This window comes from Pipistrellus kuhlii, unplaced genomic scaffold, assembly GCF_014108245.1.
Source record: "Pipistrellus kuhlii isolate mPipKuh1 unplaced genomic scaffold, mPipKuh1.p scaffold_m20_p_1, whole genome shotgun sequence".
Classification (NCBI taxonomy): Eukaryota; Metazoa; Chordata; class Mammalia; order Chiroptera; family Vespertilionidae; genus Pipistrellus; species Pipistrellus kuhlii.
In genome coordinates, this window is record NW_023425404.1 from 128409520 (window position 1) to 128436021 (window position 26502).

At 53.2% G+C, this 26502-nt stretch overlaps 1 protein-coding gene and 2 long non-coding RNA genes across 5 annotated transcripts in view; 2 read left to right on the top strand and 1 right to left on the bottom strand.

Annotated features, from left to right (window-relative positions):
* Positions 1–897: 897 nt before the first annotated feature.
* On the top strand, positions 898–24103 carry LOC118702703. The gene is made up of 3 exons (XR_004982823.1): positions 898–934; positions 2443–2445; positions 23643–24103. It is a non-coding gene; the product is annotated as an uncharacterized LOC118702703 (long non-coding RNA).
* Positions 4383–24103, top strand: PITX2 (paired like homeodomain 2). 3 transcript variants are annotated; one of them, XM_036408899.2, is made up of 5 exons: positions 4383–4637; positions 8425–8480; positions 8916–9056; positions 20118–20323; positions 22828–24103. In XM_036408899.2, exons 2-5 carry the CDS (start codon positions 8435–8437, stop codon positions 23389–23391), a joined length of 957 nt encoding a protein of 318 aa, XP_036264792.1. In that variant the 5' UTR covers positions 4383–4637; positions 8425–8434; the 3' UTR covers positions 23392–24103. The 3 variants fall into 3 exon arrangements, with proteins under 3 accessions (XP_036264792.1, XP_036264800.1, XP_036264785.1); XM_036408907.2 differs by lacking the exon at positions 8916–9056 and having other exon boundaries at positions 4392–4637; XM_036408892.2 differs by lacking the exons at positions 4383–4637; positions 8425–8480; positions 8916–9056 and adding an exon at positions 18361–19213.
* A 988-nt stretch (positions 24104–25091) lies between these two features.
* The window catches only part of LOC123653295, a 3363-nt gene continuing 1952 nt past the window's right edge, over positions 25092–26502 (bottom strand). The window contains exon 2 of the long non-coding RNA XR_006743025.1: positions 25092–25895. This is a non-coding gene — a long non-coding RNA (uncharacterized LOC123653295). The remainder of the gene's footprint in view (positions 25896–26502) is intronic.

Genomic DNA, 26502 nt, shown 5'->3' on the forward strand with positions numbered 1-26502 from the left:
CCGGGGTTCCCAAAGAGAAGCTCGGAACCACCGAATTTCCGTTCTGATGAGTTCCAGACAGCGGCCCGTTACCCACCCTAGACGCACTCATCCCTCCCTAAAAAATGTCTTGATTTAACCATCTTTCCAGAGCCCCACATCTCCGCGACGTTTTAATTAGGCAATTCATTAGTAAGTCAATACAGACATTTATCTATTCTTTTTAGCTCTAGTGGTTAAGTACTAATTTCAAAATGATTATACGGTACCGGAACAGGCAACAACGCATAGTCGTTTTAATTTATATGCAAATCAACGGGTTCATCTTAAATGCCTTTTTTAAAATAAAATTAAAACAACAACAATTATTGTATTGTAGCATCGGAAATTCTGATCAAACCGCCCGAAGAGATGATTCGGAAACAAGACCTAGACTGGCGAGGAAATTTAGAACGGCCAACAAATCAATAACGTTGGAGGCAGTTAAACATCTCCAGCCATCGGTATTTACATACTCGCTTGTTGTCAGATAAGGAGCCGGGGAAATTGCCTGCCAGGGTTGAGATCATAATCCAGAGTGAGAAAGTAAATGGTAGCGCGCAGCCCCCGTCCCGCGGGCTGGTGAAATAATACTGTACCTTTTCCCAAATCCCGACTTTCTGGGTGCCCGAGGGCTGGCCGGGGTCACCCCACATTTGTCCCCCGTCTCGCCCCTCTTTGATCAGAAAATGAGGTGTCCTCCCGGAGCCTTGCAGTGTGATTCTTGTTCTAACCGTCCTGTCACTTGCCTCCAAATATGAAAGGAAGGGGGTATAACTCAGAATCTCACTAAAAAGTCTCTGACCCTGTTCAGCCAAGTAGCGCTCTTCCTGGCGGATTGGAGGGGAGGGGATGTTTATTTCCCGGTGTCCCCCCTTCACACACACACACACACACACACACACACACACACACAGTCAACCCCATGGTAGAAAAGACAGAAAGAAGAGCTAGGGAAAACAGTCCAGTGAAAGGGTATTACGTATCTTCAGACTTGTTTCAGATTTTTTTTTTTTGAAAAGTAAAAATGATGTGCACACCAGAGGGGGGAAAATGTTAGAGATATTCTAGAGCCCTGAGTCTCATCAAGAAATACCAGGAGGAACCGACCCGAGTTGTTTATGTCAAATTGGAACAGCCTTGAAATTCACAGATACGCGAGGACGTCAGCGTCTCCCCACCTAGGCGACCGACCGGGCCCTGCAGGAGCTGCTGGTACCTTTGATGCCGCAGCCGTGTTTACAACCGCAGGGCCGCGTGCTCGCTCTGCTGGGACGCTCCCTCCACCCCTTTCTCATTTGGAGTCATCGGAGCCTAAATACGATTGCCACGGCCCTTCGCCAAGGCCCACGATTCCATCTCTGCTCTGACAGGGAAACCCTGAAATCCACATCTTACATCAGCTCGGCGGCGTGCAGCCCCCCTCCCCCCCTCCCAAGCAGCACCCTGCCTCCCCGCTGCATGCCTAATGTATTCCCCCGTGGTCCTGGGCATTAATTAGTTGTTTAATAGGAGTATGACTAAAAATGTAAAAGAAGGATTAGGAGCGTGAAACGTATGTCCAGCTCCTTCCACACACTCGAGGAGGGAATGAGAATCATTCTGTATCTCCTATTTCTCCAGGAGCCATTTGCATTTCCCACCAGCTGCTCACTTCAGCTGCACGGGTGCTGGGCAAGGCGAGGACCCAAAACCTCAGAGCAGGGTCTGCACTGGCCCCTGCCAGGCCAGGATTCAGGCAGGCGAGACTCCAGACCGAAGGGGGGTGAGGGGTCCTGAGCTTCCCCAAACCCTTTCCTCCCAGTCCAGGTTAGCAAACCTCTGAATCCAGAGGGGATGGGATGGGGGGGGGGGGGAGACTGGGGTTGCACCCGCAGATCTGCGAGTTCTCTCTCCCCAGTCTCTCTCTCCCCAGTCTCTCCGGGTCTCTGAATCGTCCTGTCTCTGATTTTCTCACTCCTTTACCACTTTTTCTTGAGATTTCCCATTCCTGCCACTCACCGATGAAGGCGAGGCCCTTCTGCTTGAGCGTCTCTTAATCTCTATGAAATGAAAAGAAAAATGGGGGGGGGGAGGACATGAACCCATTATTTGGGATGGGGGGTAGGAGAAATCTTTGATAAGCAGAGAAGAAAATGTCTCTCTTGGAAAACATCTGTCGGTATGGTACGTACGTCGTAACTTTAGATTTCAATTGTAAGACTTGTTGAGTAAATTTTATTTTCTTGCCGCAGCAAGATTCCAGAAACCCAGAGACAGGGGGAGGAATTAAAATTAAAACAACACAAAACAAAAAAAAACAGCACGTGGGCATTTCCCGCTCAAGTCTCTTCCCTTAAATAAAACTGTCTGGGATGGTCACCTGGTAGAGGGAGACGGTTTGAGTTTTCACGGATGTTATGTGAAGCTCAGTAACGGCTTTAGAATGTAGATCTCTCTCTCTTCAGTTTTCTTCCGTGGCTCAAGAAGCTAACCCTTTCCACAAAATGAGTCCATCTGTCGACTGTTAGCTATTTCAAAAGTGAAGGGATTTAGCATTCAAAACAAATTGAGCGAGTTTGTTTGCCTGTTTTTACTGCTAACTCAGATGAATTCAAAACACGGAGTAATTCCACAAAACACATAACATGTTCCAGACAGCCCCCAGAACACAGGAAAAGCCCCAAACCTATGTGGTGACCGGGATTATCCTAATGGCAGGCCTTTTTCATGTACATTTCTCACACGTCGTTTTATTTTCCTAAAATTTCGAGAATTGGTTTAGGAAGAGCAATACAACTTTTAGAGGACTTTATTGGGGGAGGGGGGGCGGGCAGCGGGGAGGGCTCTTTCATGGCAGACCTGGCTGCGTGTTTGCTCCTATGCAGGGACTAATATTGGGGGGGAAACCCCAAGCGAGAGCAATGGCTGTTTTCCAGCGCTTTCCAAACACATGCATGAACAGGATGCCCTTGAGACTGCAAGAACTTTGCCCAAGGTGCCTGGCAGAAGCCCTCACACCTGGGCTTCCAGGAGAGTCCTATGCATAGCCCTTCCATCCCAGGGCGAGACTGAGCACCAGTATCTTGCTCCCTGCCTTGCTCCAGTCAAGACATCGAAACATCAGGGTTTAGCAAGAGGACACACTTTTGGGATGAAAGTGACCTCCTCTCTCGCTTCACTTGTTCTCCGACTTCTAGGAGAACATGTGGATCTGAGGGGAGCGTCCCTTCCCACCCCCACCAACGTCCCGTGCAATTCAATACCGCGCTCAACGAGAACCTTAACCTCGTCATTTTAAAAAATGAGATAGCCGTGACCCGGAGTGAACTCGCGGAGTGTAGGTACAGCGGAGGAAATTCTAGACCCGGCGAGGGCCTGAGCCTTGTCCAGCGCAATCTCTTTGCGTGCGATTCGTGCGCGGACCCTGGGTGCCGCCCGCTGACCTGTTTCCCTCGCATTGACCTTGGGAGCCTGTGGGCAGGCCCTGGGTGCTGGGTCTGGCTCTCCCGCGCTCGCTCCTGACTGCCCCCACTCACCCCACTTTTCCAGATTTCTCCTGGGTCATTCATCCTCTCTCAGCCCCACTCTGCCCACCTTACCTCCAGCCTCCTGCCCTTCCTTCAATCCTTCTCCCCCTCCACTCCCCCCCCCCGCCCCGCGAGCGCGCGCGCGCGCACACACACACACACACACACACACACGCCCCCACCCCATCCACCCCTACACCCAGGCTCCGTGACCTCTTCCCTCAGCCCTGCAGGCCTGCGAGAAGGTCACACACCCGCACACTCCGATTCACACCCCGCAGGCCTCGCCCCAAACAATCCCTTACACACTGTCCTCCTTTGTTCATTCCTTGGGGGCACTCTTCCCCGTCCGTGCCTCCCTATCCGTCCCGGGCGGCGGGCTCCCCAGGAGTACCTTTCTGTCTCCCCGACGCCCCGGCCCTCCTTCCCTCCCTGATTCCTTCGAGCTCCCGGTTTGGCGCGGATTCCTTTCTCTCCGCCTCCTCCTCCCGTCCTCCCTCCGCGTCCTCCTCTCCGCCGTGGGAGTGCGAGCGCCCGCCGACTCCTGTCTGCGCGCCCCGCCCGGCTCCCTCTCCCTCTCCCTCTCCTTCCTCCCTCCGCTCTCCCCAGCTCTTTCCCCGGCTCCCGCAGGCCTCTCGGTCCCCGGCCCCGCCTCGCCTCCCGGAGCCCCTGGCCGCCGCCCCCGCCCCGCGCCGGCCGGGGCGCTGAGCCCGCTCCCCGCGCGGCCCGGCGCGGCCGCCGCCCGCCGCCGCGGGGCAGCGGAGTTTGGTGGAATCTCTGCTGACGTCACGGCGCTCCCCACCCGCCCCGAGCGGAGGGCGCAGAATGGGATGAGAGCGAGGGAGGAGAGAGCGAGCGGGAGCCCGAGCGGGGAAGCTGGAGCGCAGCGGGAGGACACCGCCGGCGACGGCTGAGACCCCGGAGCCCCCCCCCTCCCCGCGCCCCCGCGGACTCCCCGGGACCTCGGCGCCCTCGGGAGCCCCGCCGGACCCTCGGCCCCGGCTCTCGGGCGCTCGCGGTGCAGCCCGCGCCCCCGGCTCGCGGGCCATCTCCCCGGGAAGCGGCGGGACACGGAGACAGACGGCAGCTTCCTCCCTCTCCCGGGAGCGGGTAAGTGGAGGCCGCCGGCCCCGCGAGGGTGTGAGATCATGCGAGTTTACAAATTTGTTCCACTTTGGGGAATCTTCACTTGGAGGTGATTTGTGGCTCTTGGGGATGCCTTCCCCTCCATCCTCCCCACCCCCCGAGGCAGGCAGAATTTGCAAAGCCCTGCTCCTCGCGTCCCCAGTCACAGACGCGAACAATCTACGGGGCGCTGAAGTCGAGGGGGAGGCGAGACCAGGGCTGGCATTTAAAAAGAGGTATCTTCCCTTAAATCTCGGTGCCAACGCGGCAGGGACAGATCCTCGGGCTGGGGATTAGCCTTCTCGAGATAAAGGGCCCGGGTACAAAGTTTTCGCTACTGGAAGATTAGCCCTCTTCCCATTGTTACCAATTGGGAAGAAAAGATTCCATCTTAACTGGCAGTGAGTGACCTCTCAGGCCCAAACGAATTACCTGGGAGCCAGGACTGGATGCCAAACTCACACAATTACTTCGGATTATAAATCCTTTAAATTGATCACCAGTCAACTCCGGTCTTACACTTTCGAGAGATACATTTTACATGGGTGCACGGAAAGAGACTCTTCCAAATGTCAAGTAAGAAAAGGATTGATTCCGAATCTGCGAAATACGTTCCTCTTTTATTCCAATGTAATGGCTTTACTTTTCCTAAGCAATTTAGAAACCAACCCATCATAGGGTAGTCTGATTTTTATTCTTTTTTGTGTATGCAAGGATTATGTCTTACTAAAGAAAACTAAATGGGAAAATATTTTTTGCTATAGTAAATTAAAATAATAGGAATTCATACATCTGAACACATTTTAATGAAAAAATTAACCTACTTTAGAGAGATGCCCTTGAATTTTTTATAGGCCACTAATAAGAATTAAAGATGGTTTTAATATCATTTTGGAGGAAATTCATCTAAAACTCTAATACCAATTATTCCAAGGAAACAAAGCAATTAAGCGAAATAGCTTGAAGATTTTTTTATTAATGAAACACAAAATAACCATGCAATAATTCAATAATCAAACTTTCCCTAAAAATTAAGTAGCTGCTTCGTTTATGGAATGTTTTTACTTTATCTCAGCAAAACTATATTTAAATTATTCAGGTGCATCGTTCCTCAAGTGCTCCTGAAGCATCGATATTAATTGGTTTAAAAGAAGACTTACCCTGGTAAACTACAGGACTGTGTTGTGCAGTATTTTGATGTCCTTAAATAATTACCTGCTGCAAATTAATTTACTGGCTAATCTCCCCAATTTAGTTCATTTAAAACATATGTTCTTGTGCTGTTTATTTCTAAATTTTCCATTGAAGATTTTATTAGAGGATATCAAAATGAAAGGAAAGGGGAGGAAATATGAAAGGATTTGGAATTATGAGTACTCTCTTTTCCCAGCAATTTTTCTTACGGCAATCATTAGACATTCCTTTTAAGCAAAATGTTTTATTTCTTCGTGTATGCCTGCCTGTCGAGGCCTCTGTGGTTCCGTGTGCTGTGTTAGCTGCTTGGTGCTTCTAGCATGCTCACAACAGAAAACTCCAGCTGGACAGAGCAAGATTCCCTGGCGTATACTCTCCAACAAGGACATGAACTTTGGGGGTGAAAACTTTCTATCAGTAAAAGTTGCACATCTTAATTTGGGAGATTAGCCATGGAAGCTAGACCCTAAATCTCACAGCCAAATTTGTCTTGTAAGACTCGTCTTGACAGGGGCACATTTAAGGATCAGCAGGCAGGAATTGGAAAATTATTTTTTTTAATTTTAATTATCTTCCTTATTTATTTGAATTTAATTCATCTAGTAGGCCTGGTCATTCTATAAAGCAAAATAAAATAAAATAAAATAAAAAATACACATAAGTAAATGCAGGTTTCTGGGCTCATTTTGACCACCAAGTAAATCCCCAAGTCACAAGGACGCCAGGAGGGAGCTAAGGAATTGCCTTGACCTTCTTTTCAGTCTTTGGAGGAGAATTCTTGAAAATTTGTTTTGTATTACTCTGTTTGGTCTACAGAACCGAAGCTTAGGAGTGGGGGAGAATGTGTGTAATAATTGACTGACTTGATGTGGTGTGGCCATTCTTTTGTATAGTTCATTCTTTTAGAAAATAAAAAGTATTTGCAGTTACCATCTGCAATGCTCCGGCCACCGGCTAATAATGCAGCCAGTTCAGACGCTAAGGGGAAGGAAAAAAAAAAAGATTATCGAAATGATGATGACATGCAAATTTCCCCCGAAATTATCATAAGTAAACATTTGAAGTCTGGACTAATAAAATCCCATCTGTGTTACTTCATATCGAGTTAGTAGAAAGCTGTGATAATGAATTTTGTAATATCTCACGAACAGACATCTCAATCAGGAACTAATCCTGTGATTTTACTGCAGAATCACTAAATCTGGGACCGCCAAATTGCTACTTCTGGGACCCGGGCCCCCGCAGCAAAAAGCCGCGGAGCCCCCTGATCTCGCTGGCGGGTGGGAAAGCCATTTGGAGGGTCTCGACCCTTAGATCCCCCACGCCTCTGTCCCTCCTCTGGGCAGCGACTCTGGCCAGAGGCCCTTGCTCCTTCCAGGAGAGGCCAAGGAGCAGGGAAATGCGACTCAGGCCCGAGGCAGACCCGCAGCGGCCTGCCCGCCTCTGCCCCTCCGCTGGCGGGGCGCCGCCCTCGCCCACCCTCGGCCCTTCCTCCAGGGCCGCGGGCCCTCCCGCCGCAGGCATACCCTGGTGAGCGCGGAAGGAGGCGGGCGCAGAGATCCCACGGTCCTGCGGAGCCCCGGGGCCTTCTTTCATTTCTTCTGACTTTAAAGCATCTGCTCCTTTTCTCCTGAACCCCACAGAGCCCCTCGCCACCCCCTTCTCCTGGTTTGCCTGTGGCGGAAAAGGAGGGGGAGCGCGCTAAACGCTAGGCTAGCTGCGTGGTGGTTGGAAATCTGAAAAAGATTTGGGGTTGCCTAGGAGGAGAAGGGGGAGTCATGGGGAAGCCCATCTCGGGGCTATTGCTCCATCCTCGGTGGGCAGTAAAACCCCTTGGGGACGTTGACCCTGCTCTCCTCCGTCTCTCTCTGGCCACACCGCCTCTCTCCTCCGTGATCTTAAATCATACTTCAGGGTAAATAAATGGCCCGGGTGAGTATCTCCAGGGAGAAGTGTGGCTAAATATGGAAAACTAGCTCCTGATGGATGAGAGAGAGGCTCAGGGAAGGCTTGCTCCGGGGAGAGACCCCGAGGCCGAGAGCCTTAGAGTCCTGTTCGCTGCAGAAAACCGAGGGCCGCTGCGGGCCAGGGCGGGAGCAAGTGGCCTCTGACATTCTCCCAGTGTGTGCCGAGCTCCCACTCACAGAGCAGGACTGTGCGGAGCGGCGGCCTCGGCACACACTAACTCCCCAAGATAAAAAGAGAAAAAGCCTCTCCACCCGCCCCTCCCCCAAAATTTGCCTCTGCCAAGGTTACCATGGTGTTGAGAAGGGCTCTTAACCCTCCACAGACCCCTCGAGAATGGCTCTGCAGCATAGGACCCCAGAACGCGGGCGCTTTATAGGCCAAGAGCCCCGTGGGCCCATTCGCTTGGGCCGTGGAGGGAAATCTCCCGCTCATCTCTCCCCCCCTCCCCCGGGCCGGGCTAGGTCTGGATCTGGGCAGCCAGAGGACCCAGCACAGAGTAGGCGCCTACTGGTGGGTGTGGGAGTCTCCCCTCTCCCCTCCAAGAGCCTCCTGAGAGCCCTGTGTTCCCGAGGACCGCCGCCCCACACCGCCCTCCTCTTCTGTTTTGCAGATAACCGGGGATGGAGACCAACTGCCGCAAACTAGTGTCGGCGTGTGTGCAATTAGGTAAGACTCACTTCTCCTGCCCTGTCCCCCCCGCCCCCAACCAACCCACCCCCGACGGTGAGGCCGCGGCGTGGGGCACTCCCCAGAGGGGCCGGAAGGAAGGATTGAAGGAAATCAGAACTCGAAATCAGAACGCTTGCTGCGTTCCTAAGCCCCAGGCCCATTCCCCGCCGCCGCCCCCCAAACGGGAGCTGCTGGCTGGCAACCCGGGTGGCGCAGAGAGAGGATGCCTCCTGCGCCGCGTGGCCCAGAGGGTCCCCGAGACGGGAGTGCCCTCCGCTCTTCTTTCTAACTGGGTCTTTGATCTCTGTCCCCTCTTTCTCCTCGGTCCGCTCCCCGCCCCCCCCCCCCCCACGCCCCTAACCCCGCTCCTTTCCGCGGCGGCGGCCCGGGGCGGCTCTCTCCGCGCTCGTGGGGCCGGCGCGCGTGGCCCAGGCGTGCAGCCGGCGGCCGTGGAATGCCTCTTCTCCTCCAAAGACTCCGAGGTCCAAAAGGTCGAGTTCACGGACTCTCCCGAGAATCGAAAAGAGGGGGCCCAGAGCAAGCTCAGCCCGCAGCAGCATCCCGGCGCCCATGGTAAGGCCGGGAGCGGAGCTCAGGCTGCGAGCTGGGCACCCGCCTCCGGGCCTCTGGGCCTCGGGCGAGACGTGAGCAGGCGAGCCCCGGACCGGCGCAGCTCCTGCTCCTGGCACTTAGACACTTGGCCTCTGGGTGGGACGACGGGAAGCAGCCGTCCCGGGGACGTTCATCCTTTTCTCCAAATCATACTGCACTCCGGAGGAGACCCAACCACTCTCCCTCTCGCTTTCTCTCTCTGCTTCCCTGTGGCCTCCTCTAGGCACACCCCGACCTACCTCGGTGCCTCCAGCGGGAGTGGAAAAGTGGTCCAACAGCGACCTCTGTCGCTCGCCGCGACCCACTGCGGGCAGCGCCGCTAGGGGCCCACCCAGTCCTGGCGGCTCTCCGCCGCGCCCCGCCCAGGCTGGTGGGTGCGGGGTTTACCGTGCAGGCGAGCGCGGGAGGCCGGCGTTGGCGGGGGGTTGCCTGGCCGCGGAGGTGCAGGAGCTGACCACTGCCCGCTGAGCCGGAGGGCAGCGAGTACGCGCACCAGCCCAGGGTGGAACGGAGTGTGCGCGCCCCTGTCAACGCGAACCTACGGGCTGTGCCGGCTGCAGGGCCTCGGGTTTTGGCGGTGTCTTTGCTCGATTGGCTGGTTTCATTCTGGATGAGTCAAGGGATGGTGCTGCTCGAAGCCTGCAGGCTTATTTATGCAAAACTCAAAACGTCTCCAACCCGTCGCGCAGGCCTAGGATACATTGTGTCCTTTGATCGTGCGTGTGTGTGTGTGTGTGTGTGTGTGTGTGAGATAGGACCAGCTTTTTTTGGAATGCAGGGGGAAAAAACTCATACCGACTGTTCCTCTATTTTCTGGGTTTTCCAGGCTCCTTAATAAATAAGTGCCTAGCCTCAGGAGGTTGTTGACCTTTGATAGTGCGAGGAGATAGAGCGACTCCCGCCACCCCCAGCCCTCAGCCTCTAACCCCCTCTTTCCGGATTAAAGAGTAAGGATACAAATGTAATGGGTGCCAGAGGGAGGGGAGGGGGGCGAATTGGGACCCTGGCCAAGTAAACAAACCATATTCCTAAGAAGAAAACAAAGGCCCTGCCTTCGGGCTTCCCAATGAATGAGAAAGAGAGAGAGAGAGAGAGAGAGAGAGAGAGAGAGAACAACATCATTTGTTAAGAGAGAGAGAGAGAACAACATCATTTGTTAAAATAAAACGTCTAAAGTGGTCGGAGCAGACCGGCCCGGACCCCCGCACCACGTCGCGGAGTCCTCCCGCTGAGCCAGTTAAATGCTCACTTGTCCGGGATTAACCCCATGGGGTTAAATGGGGCCAGGCAGAGATAACGTCGGGTGATTTCTGTCATTAAGATTGTGTTAAATTCTTCTTCTGTTTGATAATCGGTCGTAAAAATAAATTATTAGACCGAAGTATGTTTGGGATATGGTTAAAAATCAAGAGCAGCCATGGCTCCCGGGGAAAACACTTTGTGCGGGTTCAGCCCTGGCTCCAGCCAGACTAGAGGCGCTCCCCGCTCTGACTTCGCCCGGCGCGGACTCGCCTCGCTGGGAGCTGCAGAGACTCAGCGTGTCTCCTCCTCCCCCCGCCCCCACACAGGGCTCCTGGACCCCAGGACGGGTTTCTGAGTACAGGTGGCCTCCCAGTGAGCTAGGGAGGCGGCCCCCCTGGGGGAGAAGCCGGGGGTGGGGATAGGGGCTTCGTAGGTGGGAAAGAAGCGGGTTAGCTGGGGAGACCTGTGACAGGCCTGGCAGACAGACCCAGGCTCGCTTTTGATAATTAGCAAAGAAACAAAGAACTAGAAATAACCATTACTCTCAAGCACAGATTATTTTAATGCGGGTGAAGGGCTCTTTGCCTGCAATGCCAGGAGTAGTCTCTTTTCTACTTTTCAGACCAAAAGAGAAAATTGCTCCCCTCGTGTGTTCGTGAGAAAGAGGCATGGGATAGTAAGAAATGCTGAACATCTTAGCTTTATTGGCTTTTAGGGATCTGGTAAACCTAAAAAAAAAAAAAAAAAAAAAAAAAAAAAAAAAAAAAAAAAAAACTCTAGTTCCCTTGAAGGAGGGTTGCCAGCATCCTCTTGATTAAATGTGAGCAAATTTAACTTACATAATAAGCAACCCCTAGCTGTAGCCTGCTTTTGAAAGAGAGATGTTTCTCCTTTGTTTTGTTTTTTTAATAGTTTTGCTTTTTAAAAGGAAAAATGTTTATAATATGACATGCAGTTAAAAAAAAAAGAGAGAGCCAGTATATCCTATTATTGGCATGCCCTCTCCTCACCGGCTGTCCTCACTGAAGACTGAAACACTCTGGAAAGGCAGAAGGGCTTCTGCAGGGCCGGGTCCCCTTGAAATCTAACAAGCTGACCCCCAGCCTGGCTCAAACCCCAAAAAGAGATGGAGGTGAGGTCAGCCAGGCCTCCCAGGCCAGGGCTTTGAGGGAGGCGGGGAGAGGAATGGCTTAGACATGGAAAATGGAGCCAGGAAGAGGTGGCAGGTTAAGCAATCCCCCCCCCCCTCCCAGAAGTAAGAGGTTAGAGGCTCCAGAGAACGTACCCCTAGCACCGAGGTCCTTCGCCTTTCCCGGTTTTGGGTGTCCTGAAAGGAACCCCCTTGCGGAATTCAAAAAGCGGCCGGCCGTGACCTTCAGGAAGGGCCTGGGCTGAGTGCGCTTTCCCTGTCAGGAACCCTGCAGTTTCCGGACGGCGGATCTGGATTCCGTGCTGAATCCGTCCGAGAGGCCTCCCCTTGGTCTGGGCACGTGGCTTAGCGACCCGATCTGGGGTGGGGGACCTCTGTCCGGCCTCGGCCAGCGGCGCCCCTGAATTCTTAAATAGCTTTGCCACAGTGGCCGGTTTGAAAGTGTTTGGCCTTGGTCTTTCATGTTGTAAAACTTCCTTCCTTGGGAGGGGTCCTGAGCCCGGTGCGGAGTCCCAGCTGAGAGACACACTCCCTCTCACGGGGCCTCAGCACTGTCCGGACCCCAACTTCTTAGGAAGACCCGGGATAACCCCGCCGCCTCCGTGGCCATAGACTCCCCACCCCCCCACACACACACCCAATCCCTGGATCAGCAAATGTTTGCCGAGCACATACTAACGAGGGTTCCAAGGTACCCGCTGAAAGCAAACAACCCTGGTTCCCGCCGCCGTCATGAAGCGACTTTAATGCCAACAAGGACCCCAGCGACAGCAGCCAGGCCCTCCGCTGCGGAACCGAACGCAGCATGGGCGAGGGATGGTGCCGGCTCGGGGCCTCATCGTTGACAGAAAGGGGGAGAGAGGTGTTCAGAAGGGTAGCCGGCTCCCCAGGGCGGCGCGAGGACAAGATCAGGGGCCTGCCAAGGCGCATTAACTTCTGAGCAAGAAGCAAAGAGGGGAGGGAAGAGCTGGGCAGGGAGAGGAGATGTGCGTTTTTTTGTGGACTCCCCGCCAAAGCAGCGTGTCTGTGTGCATGCTTGTGTGTCTGTGTGCATGCGTGTGTGTGTGTGTGTGTGTGTGTTCCCCACGAGGGGGAATTTGGACACTTGTCCCCAGGTGGCCGGTCCCCAGGTGGCAGACCCAGGTTGCGTCCTCGCTCCATCGGGGTGTGCACCCCAGGTTTCTCCGCATGGCCCGCTGCTAATATGCCGCTAATACATGCAGCGGTTGTTAGTGAGGCTCCGGGGAAAAGGAAATGTATAACGAAAGCTTATTCGTGAGCAGGAATATACTAAAGGAGCAATCTGATGTCTTCTTAATCCTATGTAAAAAGCTTTGTGGTCTTCCTAATATTGACTGAATGGGTAATTAATGGCTCTTCATCTAGGCGAATACCCTGTAATCCAAAGATAGGCAAAAGACAACAAGCCCAACGTGGAAGACAAAAGGCCCAACAGCGGCTGTCCCCTCCCCCGCCACTGCCCCCCTACCACCACAACCACCACCACCACCACCACCACCACCACCACCACCACCACCACCGGGGCTTCACGTGGGAGAGTGTCCTCCTGGAGGGCAGAGTTTACCTACCTTTCCTGGGTTAGCCTTCACCACAGGGCCTGGCCTCCCAGCTCCATTCTCCACTACTTGGTCTTTCCCTCACCCGTCCTTCTCTCTTCATTTCTTTCTTCTCAGCTTTTCTAAGAAGTCGCCCTCATTATGGCTCTCAACCACACTTTCTCTTTCCTTTCCTCCCCCCCTCAAATCCCTTATCTTCCATTTAGGGAAATGATTGATATCAGAGGACCAACACACCAGATCTTCCAAAGATTCAGGCAAAGGAGCTGGCTCCCTTGGACCGCGGTAGTTGGGACAGAAGGGAATACATGGGCAGAAGGAGAGAGCGCAGGCAAAATTGTGTGTCTGTGCTAAAGAGTGATCAGGGGTGATGGAGTCAACTTCATTGTGGGGATCTGACCTGAAGAGTGCCCAGGATTCTCCCAGCATGTTTTTAATAGGCTGACATTTTAATTTAAATCTTTAGAAGTAATATATTACTTGGGTTACTACAATGAGCTGGGTTCCCTTTTTGTCAGCTGACAGCTTTTAAAATATTATTTCGCTAGGGAAATAAAAGCTTCATCTCAGATTATAGGTGGGTATTTTTGGATTTATGTGATTTATGGTCACCATGACAACTAATGCTGAATGTTAGCTACTAGCATGTCTGGGAGAGGGAAGACAGGAAGAAGGGAGAGCAAGAGAAATAGAAAAGAGACGAACATGAGCTGCAAAGGGAGAACATAGAAAAAGAAAGGAGCATTTAAATCCAATTTTTGTTGTGTTGTGTTCTTTTTAAGTGACTTTAGTTAGTCCCTTGTCACTTCTCTCTCTGGACCTGAATATTGATATTTATCTTATTCCCGCTTCTCTCTCTTACCCTAACATTTATACATTCTCCTTATTTTACGTTTCCATGACTAAGTCACATTGTGAGATTAAATGAGAGCCTAATAAACCTGTAGTGGAGGACGGAGCTTGCTAGTAGGGCTAGCATGCTAACATGAAAAGGCATCACAGCACGTGGGTTTAGTGATTTCACTAGCCCCCTGCTCCGATGCTTCCTCTAATCCCTCAGTCTTCTCGTCACCGGCCCTACACCTGACACCTGAACTTTCTCCCCCAGTCGCACCAAACCTCCAGCGGTAGGTTGTGTGGGGACAGATACAGGGGGACCAACTGCACGAACCTAGCGAGGGCGGGTATTGTTTAGTACATCTACAGATTTCTGGTTCCAAAAAATGCATCCTCCTTTTTTACAAAATAAAGGAACAGTTTGTTTGTTTTTTATTCCATTTAGGCAATGAGGGGGACGGAAATTAGCTACAGTAAAGCCTTTAATGTTTGGTTACGGCTGGGGACGCGGGTAGAAAGGGAGCCCTTTCCAGCTTGATTTCTTGTGCGGAGGGAAGCCAGGCAGAGGAGGGAGAGGAGGAAGGGCCACTTCTTGGGCAGGGTGCAAGGTCTCCTTCTGACCTCTGCGCCTGACACCACTGCTGGCGCACCCACGCCCCTCACGTGTCTCCGAGCAGAATCCCAGGCGGGCCTCGTCCTTGAGCTGGCCTTGACTGAGCAGGGCTCCCGCCTCTCTGAGGCCTGACAGTGCAGGGGGGTATGTAATTGAGTCATTTTCCAGGTGAGTTCTGAGGACACGTTTTTCTTTTCCGAATGTCGTTGGCCCCTTGTTTGTGTCCCTATCTGTACTTGGGCCGCTGCAACTAAGAAGTTGATGGCACAGCTTGGCCAATCTCACCGTGATGGCCAGAGGGGTCTTTCTGCAACTAACACTAAAGAGTGCGAAATTAAGTAAGACTTTAAGGCTGGTAATTGGTGGCAAATAACAGCTCAAAACTCTCCTCAAGGGTCATTATTTGAAAGAATGAGCAAGAAAACAACGCCGATTGAGATGATACCTGATGTCTTGGGACACAAAAACTTAATCTCGCACCGAGCTTCCTGTCCTGGTCCTGGGAAGCCCTGGTGCACCTCGGGCTCCCCTGAAAGGACCACGCTGAGTTTTTCTAATTTCTGTGCAGAAAGCTGACATAGCGATTTCTAGAACCAACCAAAGAAGGGCTTAGTGCTGAACCGAAATACATTCGATTTCTTCACTTTCAACTTCTTCCTTATCGGTGCTGCCTGTACCTGTGTGCCCACCCATATGGTTTCGGTTAATTAAATCTCCAAAATTACTCACAACCACCCCCATTTTTACGGAGAAGTGTCTCCCGGCTCCCCACTTGTTTTTCCTCATCTAGACTTTTCGTGTTGTTATACTCCTACAACCCACGGAGTGAAATCTCAGGCTTGGGAAGTGTGTCTCTCAGACAAGAGTTTCTGAAGTGATTAATTGATTAGGAGAGAGTTGAAATTCTGGCTGAAAAAAAAATGTGAAGAAACACCTCACTAGCTCAGTTGTTTTGAGAGCTGGGGTTGGGGGTTATACTCTATAGACTTATAGGTATATGTGTGTATAGTTGTGTTTTTTCTCTAATCAGGGAGTTCCAGATAACTGTCTTTATGTCCCACTTGGCTTTGCAATGGATTGATACAATTTAAGATTCCTTGTCCCTTTAGGCTTTTAGGCTGCCTAAAGGTCACCAGCACTTCCACCATCTCCACCCTTTGGCACTGTAAGGTGCTGCCACTTGCCCTTGGGTTTTTCACCCACTTTGGAGGTTGGTTTAGGTCCCTCGTGGTGTGTATTTGTCCGGATGAAAGTTCTATTAGTCAAGCAGAGCCACCTGAGCTTAAATCAGAATTCTGCGGGTTTAATGAGAGATGTGTTTAGAAATCTGTCTGGCTCTGTAGAGCTTCTCGGCTCTCCCAAGCAAGGAGTTTGGACAAACACTCTGAGCTTGCACCAAAAATTGAGTGCTCACTGTGATGGGGGATCTCTCCTTCTTTGATATAATGGGGGTTTCTTCGTGAATCAACAGCCTTGTAGAATGGGGGTTTCTTCGTGAATCAACAGCCCTTAGGGGCACGGTAGTGTGGGGATCACAGCTCTGCTAAGGTTTAGAAGAAGAAACTGGAATATGATTAGTAAACACATTGGGCAGAAAAGAGCTGCATTCATATTGACTTAGTTACAGGTCATCGGCTGCCAGTTCAAGGGGAGGAAATATTTACTTTACACATATACTTTATGATCTTGGGGGAATTAGAGGAAATTCAATAAGAAAATGGCTGGAAACATCTAAAACCCTTATTTAAAAGACTTAAGCAAATTAAAGTCTTATCAGATTAAAACCCACTACAAATGTAAGAGCATTGTCTTCAGCGAAACGCTGTGGGGTCTGAGGAGATTCTCCTCCAAATCTCAGGGATAAAATGCGTCATTTAAGCACCAGATAATGAACAGAATGTAAATTAATTTAACCTTCTTTACCAACAGGCTGCCGGTGTAATATGTATAATTTAACGATAAGATTGCGGGACCTAATATGGCTGGAAGTATGAACCTCAGCCAATGCAGACCTGTCAGAGGGGGGATGTATTCTGCTCTGGGTAGGTGTGTATGCTTGGAATGGGGGTGAACTGGGACAAAAGGTTAAAATTAGAAATGCTGATTTAAAGCTTACTATGAAGCAAGTTTCCCCCTTATAGCTGAATTCTTCTTAAAGTAGGATGGTACTTGTGTGGAGAGAGACTAGTCTGGAGAACAATTCTCCTATGGTTCCTCTGACTGCTCTCAAGCATGTTTAAAATGAGGGAGGAGTTGCAGATAGGGTTTGGGGTGGGGAGCAGGGCAAAGGGGAGACACATAGGTTACAAACATGTTTGTAGTCCGTTTCATCTACTCTGCCCCAGACCGAATACGTTTCCCAATCTTGTGAACAAGGACGGGGAGGGGATTTTCTGGAGATACTCCATACTGATGTTGCAAATCATTGACTGTAACGTCAAACAAATACACAGCCAGGGATGATAACACTAACTCCACAATAAAGCAATCGCCCATGCAGAGCCCAGGGGAGATTAGTCTGTGCTCCCCAGCTGACCCAAGCCAGAGGACAAAGGGACTTTCAAAAAAATTATTTTAAATAATGTGTTTGGGTTTCTTTCTCTAACTTCCGTGGAAATTAAATTGATGTGGAAATAATGCTACAAAGGGTTGGATGTCGCCAAAGGTGTTCTATTTCCTTTGTTTATATAAATGAATAGGTTTTGCCTTTCCTGGCCCCGGGTTCTCCTACGCTTGTGTCCTTTGCTCAAACCCTACCGCCTCTGCCTGCTTGGACTTTAACAATTCAAGACAGCCTTGAGCTTCCTAGGGGGGAAAAAGAAGACAAAAATTATCCTTGAAATTGGTTATTTGGCAACATTCTTAATTGTATGGAAACTCATTAAAGCATAGTTTATATATAATTAGCTCAAGGCTGTTGATTCTACAAGCTTTATGGATTTCAATCTGATTGATAATAAAGTAAACACAAGAGTCGAATTTAAAGCTCGGCTCTCTCTCTGGTTAGGACGAGCTTAATACAGTGTACGAGGAATTTGAAAGATCTAGGATATGTGTCTTAATCAACGCTAAGTAGAATGGATAAGCTTTCAGCATTTTGAAAATGCTGGGCTAGGGTTTCTATTCTATTGTGTGTTTTCTGTCTGGGGACTAATAAGCATTACAGAGAACGTGATCTGAGGCGACTTTTTATTCTTGTATAAATCCAGAGTGAACCACCAAACAGTTGTTCATTGAAAGTCAAGGTAATTTTCTCTTGACGGGTCCATTTGCTTCTCGATTTCTAATTTATTAGCCTGCCTTCTAAGGGATATGTCTTTTTTTTTTTTTCAATTAAAACAAAGATTCTTCAGATTAGTGCAGCGTTCGCCTGACAGGCTGTTTGGAAAAATCTAAGATCGGAGAAGTGATCTGTGGGTGTTTTTTTAAAAAATATTTCTGGTTTTCAGTAGCATGTCTCCTTTCCATACAGGAGAAGAAAAACACCTCTGGAGTGAAAATGGCTATAAGTGAGACATAAAAGAAAGTGGGCAAGGGGTACCTTGTTGACCCGTGTACCTTCCAGCTCCTTTCTCCCCGAGCCTTTTTACTCCCACCTCATCCTTCCACCTCTCCGCCCGCCCGAACAAAAAGCCGATCGCGCTCAGTCGGGCTGGAGCCAGCGGGTGTAGACTCTGCGGGCGCAGGGAGGTAGTGGCCCAGCCCACTGAGCTGATAGGTGCAAGCAGCGCGGTCCCTCCGCCCGCAGCTCGGGGCCTCCTGATTGGGCCAGAGCCACGTCACTCCGGCCACCAGAAGGGTCTGGGAGGAGGCGGAGGGAGGCAGGAGGGCCGTGGCCAAATGACGTCTCGGCACCAGGAAGCCCGCCTCTGGTTTTTAAGATGTTAGGCCAACAGGGAAGCGGGGAGCCGCAGTGCCGGTCCTCCGCTGGCCCAGGTGCCCGGAGCTGAGCTGAGCTGAGTTGAGCTGCGGCGAGGCCCGGCTCCAGCCCCACGATCCGCGGGGCCGTGCGTGTGCCCGACGCGGAGGGAGCGCCCGGAGGCTCCGCCGCCGCCGCCGGGATCCGATGTCAGCTACCTGTCCCTGTCACTCTTGACACTTCGCTGTCAGGGCTGCGCGCGGGGGGCGGGCGGAGCGCGCCCGGCGTTGGCCGTCCCCATTGGAGGGGTCCTCGGGAGAGGGAGGGGGCGAGGAAGGAAAGGGGTCTTCGCCCACTCTCGTTTCGCTTTGGAACTTGCAAGCCTACTGCTCCCCCAAAGACGCCCGGAGCCCCGGAGCCGTACCCTCCCAACCGACCTCGTTCGCATGGCTCCGCTCGCCCGCTGACATTCGGCCGCTGGAACCTCTCGCTTATTAAAAGCCTTTCCGAAGAAGACCGGGCGGCGAGGCTAGAGCGCTCCGCGGGGGTTGTGTTTCCCGGCTGTGCCCGCGGCGGACCCCGCGGGGACGCCCCGCGCCCCGAGCCGGGCAGGGCGGCGCGCTCCTCCGCCCATGAGCTGCATGAGAGGCCCGCTGCACTTGGAGCCCCGAGCAGCAGGGACCAAGCGGCCGGCTGCCCCCGCGTCCTCCGCCTGCCCCCACCCCCAGCTCCAGGCGATGGCTTCGGTCCTAGCCCCCGGCCAGACCCGCGCCCTGGACTCCGCCAAGCACAGGCTGGAGGTGCACACCATCTCCGACACCTCCAGCCCCGAGGCCGCAGGTAAGGAGCCGCGCGGCCCCCGCTGTACCCCCGCCCGGCCGCCCCGCGTCGCTCGACCTCTCTGGCCCTCGAGCAAGACGGGCCCTGCCAGGGGGAAAGGCAGTGGTGGGAGTGGTCCTGCAGCTGGCCGTCCGCACGACTTCCCGTCCCTTTCGCTCTACCTCCACCGCCCGGCTGGGGTGGCGCGAACGGCGCGGGTCTCTCGGCCTCCCTTCCTATGCTTACCCCGGCCTCCCTTCGGTCGCTTGGGTCAGAAAAAATGACAGCATCTGCACCCGAGGGGGCCCAGAGGCCGCTCCCCATCTCCCACCCGGGCCACGTTCTCCTCTTTGCTTTCAGAGAGAAGCTCCACTTGTTCACAATGTATCTCTGAAACTATGTGTCAGAAGAAGAGGTCTTAAAAAAAAAAAAAAAATTGGGTGCCAGACCGAATCCCAAAGTCCGCTTCTCTAGCCTTCCCAAACCTCTTGGAAAGCCGGGGTGTCGCTGTACAGAAAGCCGGGGTGTCTCTGTACCACGCGCGCGGGCGCGTGTCCGGGAGGTTTCGGTGTGTCTGCACAGAGGCGTATACACGGGCTCGAAAGGACGGGCAATAAAAATGAATGTGTCGCGGTCGCAGGCAAGATAAACATGTAAATAAAACATACGGCGCCGCCGGCGGCGGTGGGGGGGGGGGGGAGGTGATGGGGAAAGAAGGGAGGAGATGGGGCGCGCACACCCACACCCGCGCCGGCACCCCCCAGACGCCAGTGCTCCGCGCCACGCGAGCGAGCGGCCGGTCCCACACTCCTCCCGCCGCCTCCCCTCTCTCCCCAGCCAGGGCCCCCCCTCTCTTCCCGGGAGTTCCCCGGTGGCCGGTGGTGGGCACGCTGATGGGAACCGCTGTGCGTTGTTTCGCTTTCAGAGAAGGACAAGAGCCAGCAGGGGAAGAATGAGGACGTGGGCGCCGAAGACCCGTCCAAGAAGAAGCGGCAGCGGCGGCAGCGGACTCATTTCACCAGCCAGCAGCTGCAGGAGCTGGAGGCCACGTTCCAGAGGAACCGCTACCCGGACATGTCCACGCGCGAAGAGATCGCCGTGTGGACCAACCTCACGGAAGCCCGAGTCCGGGTAGGAGCGCGGGCGGAGCGGGGGAGGGAGGGAGGGCTAGGCGGCGGGGGAGCGCCGCGGAGGCGCAGGCCTTGGAGACCCGGAGGGAGCGACGGGAGGCGGCGCCGCGCCCCGGAGGCTGCGGGTGGGGTGTCTTTGCAAAAGCAAAAGGCCTCTCGCCGCCGGCCCAGTAGCGAGGTGCCGGCCCAGTCGCGGGGTTTCAGCTCCCCCATCCGAGGCTCTGCCGAGGGCCCCCTTTGGGGCCGGAATGGCACGGACTCGCTGCTACTACGCCGCCCAGCGCCCTACCACACTGGGCCACATGGCATTCATTCCCTTGCACAGGGTATTGTGTTCCTGGCTTGCAGTCGCCGGGCGAGCGCTCATAAAATCCCTCCCAGGCTAGGAGCTGAAAACAGGCTCCAACCTGTGCGCCTTTAACAAGGAAAACCGGCCAGAAACACGCAAGGGAAACTTTCCCGCCGGGCCTGGCCCAGCCCTTTCTCCAGGCGTCTCGTCCTCCATACAAGGTCTCTGCGGGCGGTTTGGGGCCATTCAGGTCTCTCTCACGCCCGACTCCCTGGTTTTGTGATCTCTGGAAGCCATTTTAATACCCAAGCTACTATCCTGCTAATCAGTCCTCTTAGAAAGAAAAAGAAAAAGACTTTTCAGTTTGGTTTATTTATCTTTTTCTCAGGAGATTGTTGCACCCTTCCCCCCAGTTAAAATAGTTTTATCAAAGAAAGGGCTTACCTTTGTGTAGCAAATCTGTGCATTATGGATGGGCAAAAAAAAAAAAATGAACTTTAAATCAGTTACCCAGTAGCGGCAGCATCCTGGTTTATGCTTGTCGGTGCAAAACTCCAAAATTGTTAGGATTCTGGAAACAGAAAATACACAAAGGATCCAGAGGCTTTACTGGGGAAAAAAAAAGTCCTGGATAGAAAAACAGAGCCCCCAGCTAGAACAGAGGAAGCGTATAACAATAAGGATGGAAAGATTTTAAGGCCAAAAATCACTCCCAGAGCAGAGGGAACGAAGAAGACACTGTCTGGGTGGCACTGTGTAAGGCGTGAGGCGAGGCTGGTGGTAAAAGAGCCGGGATGAGGTTGGAAATGGTTTTAAGTTTAACTGCACGGAGCCAGCGCTCCGCGGGCCTGCCTGGCTCTGCGAAAGGTCAGTCTCTCATTAGCTCTCCGGAGCAGCAGGGGAACGGGCCTCTCACGTACGCTTCTTGCCTGGGCAAAGTTTAGGTGGCGTAAGGGGAGAAATGGCAAGTAGTTAAAATAAAAACACTATCTGTGGATACCGTGGGATCCTTCAGGAAAGCCCTCCCACAACCCCCTGGCTTCCCCTCAGTCCCTCCCCAGGGCCTTGCTCGCCGACCCGCAGGGGCCCTCGCTCCCTCCCGCTACCTCTACCCAAGCCCAGGGCTGGTCCAGCCGAGTGGGAGTGAGGCGGGCGTGCTTTTTATAGCAGTCGGGTGCAAAAGAGAGGAAGGGGGACACAAAAGGAAATCAAGAATGAAAGGGGAAAAGGGGGGAGAGAAAAAAGCAGATTAGCCGGCTGGGCCCGGCTGAGAGATATGTAATGGGAAACATCACTGGTGTCAACTCCGAAATCTCCGACCAGGCCTCTCTCCAATACACAAAAGCCGCCGTCTGGGGCGACTGGCGGGTCCAATGTGGATTGAGAGCGGGGTTGTGGCGGGGCCATCGGTCGCGGGTAAGGGGGTTGGCTGGGCTGGAGGGGGCCTCCTGCAAAGCCCAGACCCGTCTGGGCCCAGGAGGAGAGCGAAGGGGCGCAGGCTTGGCCTGGGATGGGAGGAGTAAGAAAGAGAGCAGAGTGAGTGGGGGCTGCAGAGCGACCCATTCTGGGGTCGGAAGTTTATGCACGCTGAATTCCTTGAGTTTACAGGAGCTGTTGGGGTTTTACTTGGTTATTTTGTTGGTTGAGGGAGGGGGTTGCGGCCCGGCGTTTGCTGAGGGGAAGGTGCAGGTTCCCCTGGAGTGGAAGGGGGCAGTGGAGACCCCAGAGTATAGGGAGGGGCTGTGTGGGGGAGCGGGCTCTGGTGCCCTGCCAGTCCCTGGTGCTCTCCACGGAGTGTGTGGCTTTGGAATGGAAGCAAGTTTGCAAGGTGGCCAGGGAAAGACGCGGGGCGGGAGGAGCCTGCTGGCCCGCGTTTATTTTTGCAGGGAGTGTTTTTGGATCCCAAGCAGGGCCCGGGTTAGAGAAGAAGCTGCCACAGGCCACCAAGCATTCGGCTGGGGTTTGTGGCGAAGCTCAGAGCCCTGCCTCGTAGGCCTGAGCCGCCAGGGCTTTCCTTCCTCCTTTGGTCTGGGCTCCAGACCATGGGGTGTGGGGCGCCCGGGGGTGCGGAGACCGGTGAAGACCAGGGTTTGGTGTCGGAGAAGAGGCGGCCTTTGGTGCTCTCGGGGGGATTGAGGTTTGACTTATCCGACCTGTGGCGTCTTATTTGCTCCCTGCCCTCCTCTTCCCCCCTCCCCCACCCCATCCCACCCCAGGTTTGGTTTAAGAACCGCCGGGCCAAATGGAGAAAGCGGGAGCGCAACCAGCAAGCCGAGCTGTGCAAGAACGGCTTCGGGCCGCAGTTCAACGGGCTCATGCAACCCTACGACGACATGTACCCGGGCTACTCGTACAACAACTGGGCCGCCAAGGGCCTCACGTCCGCCTCGCTGTCCACCAAGAGCTTCCCCTTCTTCAACTCGATGAACGTCAACCCCCTGTCGTCCCAGAGCATGTTCTCCCCGCCCAGCTCCATCTCCTCCATGAGCATGTCGTCCAGCATGGTGCCCTCGGCGGTGGCCGGCGTCCCGGGCTCCGGCCTCAACAGCCTCAACAACCTCAACAACCTGAGCAGCCCGTCGCTCAACTCGGCCGTGCCCACGCCCGCCTGCCCCTACGCGCCGCCGACCCCGCCGTACGTTTACCGGGACACGTGTAACTCGAGCCTGGCCAGCCTGAGACTGAAAGCCAAGCAGCACTCCAGCTTCGGCTACGGCAGCGTGCAGACCCCGGCGTCCAACCTGAGCGCCTGCCAGTACGCGGTGGACCGGCCGGTGTGAGCCGCGCCCGCCCGCCGGGATCCTAGCGCCGTGCCAGGCGGGAGGGCCCCTCTGGCCCCCGGAGAGACTGGGAGTTACTGCTAGAAGGTCGTGGGCACTCAAGGAAGGGACAGAAGGAGGAGGGAGAGGAAAAGGAAACCACTGAATGAAAGAGAGGGAGCTCCCTCGATTTCAAAAGGAATTGCCTCGGTGTCTTGACATCTTTCCCTCAAAAGTTATTTCCAAAAGTTGCAAAGGACGCGCTCTCGGAGGTTTGACTGGATAGGACCTTTTAACATTACGATAAGCTTGTTATTTTTTAAGTTTAGCCTTGTTAACATTAAAAAAAATGACGGAAAGGATGTATATATATCGAAATGTCAAATTAATTTTATAAAAAGCAGTTGTTAGGAATATCGCAACAGTGTTTTTAAAAGGTTAGGCTTTAAAATAAAGCATGTTATGCAGAAGCGATTAGGATTTTTTTCGCTCTCGAGCAAAGGAATGTATATATTAAATGCCACACTGTATGTTTCTAACATATTATTATTATTAAAAAATGTGTGAATATCAGTTCTAGAATAGTTCCTCTGGTGGATGCAATGATGTTTCTGAAACTGCTATGTACAACCTACCCTGTGTATAACATTTCGTACAATATTATTGTTTTACTTTTCAGCAAATATGAAAAAAAAAGTGTTTTATTTCATGGGAGTAAAATATACTGCATACACATTGGTCTGGATTCTTTCTGCCCCTCCTCTGTCTCCTGGCCAGGGTTTCTCAGTCACTGCCTACCAAACCAGTTCCCTCTGCCTGCTTAGTCAAGGATGCAAGGCAGGAGCACTTATTTAAATTTGGTAGAAATAAATTGTAATCATCCATCAGAAACAACAAAAAAGCACACCCAGAAAGAAAGAAAAAAAGAGCTGCAAAGTCTGATCTTGTCTCTCCCAGATTTGTATTTGGCTTAACCCCCCCGAGGATTCCATTATTGCTAGAAAAAATAATATTTTTTTTATTATTTCACCAGGTGAAAGAAATGTAGACAGTACACCAGCTTGGAATTTCTCATTGACTCCTGGGGGAGAGGGGTGGGGTACCTGTGCCTCCAGGAAATTGTTCTGGAGAAGTATATGTGTATGTCTACCTGTACAGTTTATATACATTCCTCTCAAGAGGAATATGTCTGTATGTTTCTTGGGAAACACCGCCAGTTCAAAATATTTAGGCCTCCACGTTTATCTTTCAGGCTTAAGTAGAGAGATTCTTCATGTTCTATTGCATTGCTATTTCCCAATCCTTTAGAGACATTAAAGGAAACAAAGACAGGTTCTAATAACCACAGCCCCTCGGTTTCTCAAAGAGCCCAGGGGTTGAGAGGTTAGAGTGGAGTTTCCTGAGTCTTGTCGAGCAATATGTAGTTGAGACAAAGGTCACGCTCCCCGTGTTTTGTTTTAAATAATATTGACCCATTAATTCTAAACCTGCTTGTTCCTGAAATTATACAGGATTATAGTTTGCAAACTGCAGGACAATGATTCAAATCAAGATGAATTACAGCCCTCGCCTCCCCTCCCATCCTCTGACTTCTGAAGGGGGAAGGAGGGTCTGTGTGTGTTTGAAAGAATTTGAAACAACCCCTCCTTCCTTTGCTGGTGGTTTTCAGCCTCTCTCTCTCTCTCTCTCTCTCTCTCTCTCTCTCTCTCTCTCTCTCTCTCTAATGTGGAATTTGATTTAGTAGCAAATAGTAGCAACTACAACTTAGTTCGGAAGAACTCATCACCACGGTGCTGTGAGGGGAGTGGGGGGGGGGGAGAAAAGGAGTTGGGTCAGAGCCGCCCCGCACCCCCAAGTGGGCGAGAACAAACACCATCAGGGGGAACGAAGGGGGGGGGGGGGCGAAAAGAAGCCGCCGGTTTGGAGGAGCAAGAGAAAATCCTGTGTTTTTTTGCGCTTAGGTTTCTTTTATCTGCAACTTTACCTATCAGCTTTGGAAGCGCAGACACTGAGTCTTTGTTCTGCAAGGAACTGCTGGCTGCTGCTGCCTTTTGAAGAGATCGCAGGTAGCGTCCTCGATGTAAGGCCGGTGCTCAATGCACATTAACCTCCTTTCCTTTTTAAGCTCTGCCCCCGGCCCCGCGGAGGGATCACGCGGCGGTGGGGGGCAGATAAAAGCCCTTTGAACGAGGGTCACCCCCGTCCTTGTTGTTCACTCGAGAGCACTGGAGAGGAAAGCGGTCCCCACCGGCGGACTTTGGCTTCTGCAGCGGCGGCGGGGCCCACGGTGCGGGCGCCCCGGGCTCGGCCTGGAGTGGGGGAGGGGGGCGGGGGAGGGGCGGCGGGGCCCGGGGCAGGGATTTGGGGTCGGGTACCGGGGGCTGGAAGCGCTAAGGAGACCCGCTGGGCGGACGTGCGTCTCCTGCTGGTGCTGCAGGGGCTTGGGAGCGCTGGCTACAGGAGGTGGATCTCGGCCTAGTTTGCTCGCCCCGAAGTAGAACTTTATTTCGAGGGAATCCATCCATCTGCGGGGGACAAACAGACAAACAAACAAAGGGAAGTCGAGGTTGGGGAAGAAGTTGTCGCTGCCCCGGCTACAGTGGTGCGGGCTGGGGGGGCGGAGACTCGGCCCCGCGGGGGAGCCCTCTCCCCCCTCAGCTCCTTTCCCTGGACTTTGCAGAAGCAAGAATGGTCCTCCTCACCCCGTCCCCGCCCGCCAGCCCTCTCCCCCGGCCAAGAGGAGAGCCTGGCTCCCCAGCCACCGGAGGGGGTCCCCTCGCTCCTCCCGCTCGCTCCCCGGTCCCCCCTCCAGCCAGCGCCACTGCCACCGGCTCGGTTCCACTCAATCGATTTTTGCTTCATGTCAACACTTATTACCGGTGAGTGTGAGGGTGATTTCTCCCCTTCTCCAGGTCTCTTAATGATTTCTGAGCTAGTTGTGTATTAAAGCGCTTAAATGAATCTGTAGGTAATCTATAGCATGAACACGGACCTCCTCCGCTGGAGACCCGAGGTGGTGAGCCTGAGGCCGCGCGCGGGGAGCCCGGGCCCCGCTGGCCTCCGCCCCCGCCGCCACCTCCGAGCGCCCGAGCCTGGGGCTGGGGCTGGCCGGACGAGTCTCTGGCCGAGGCC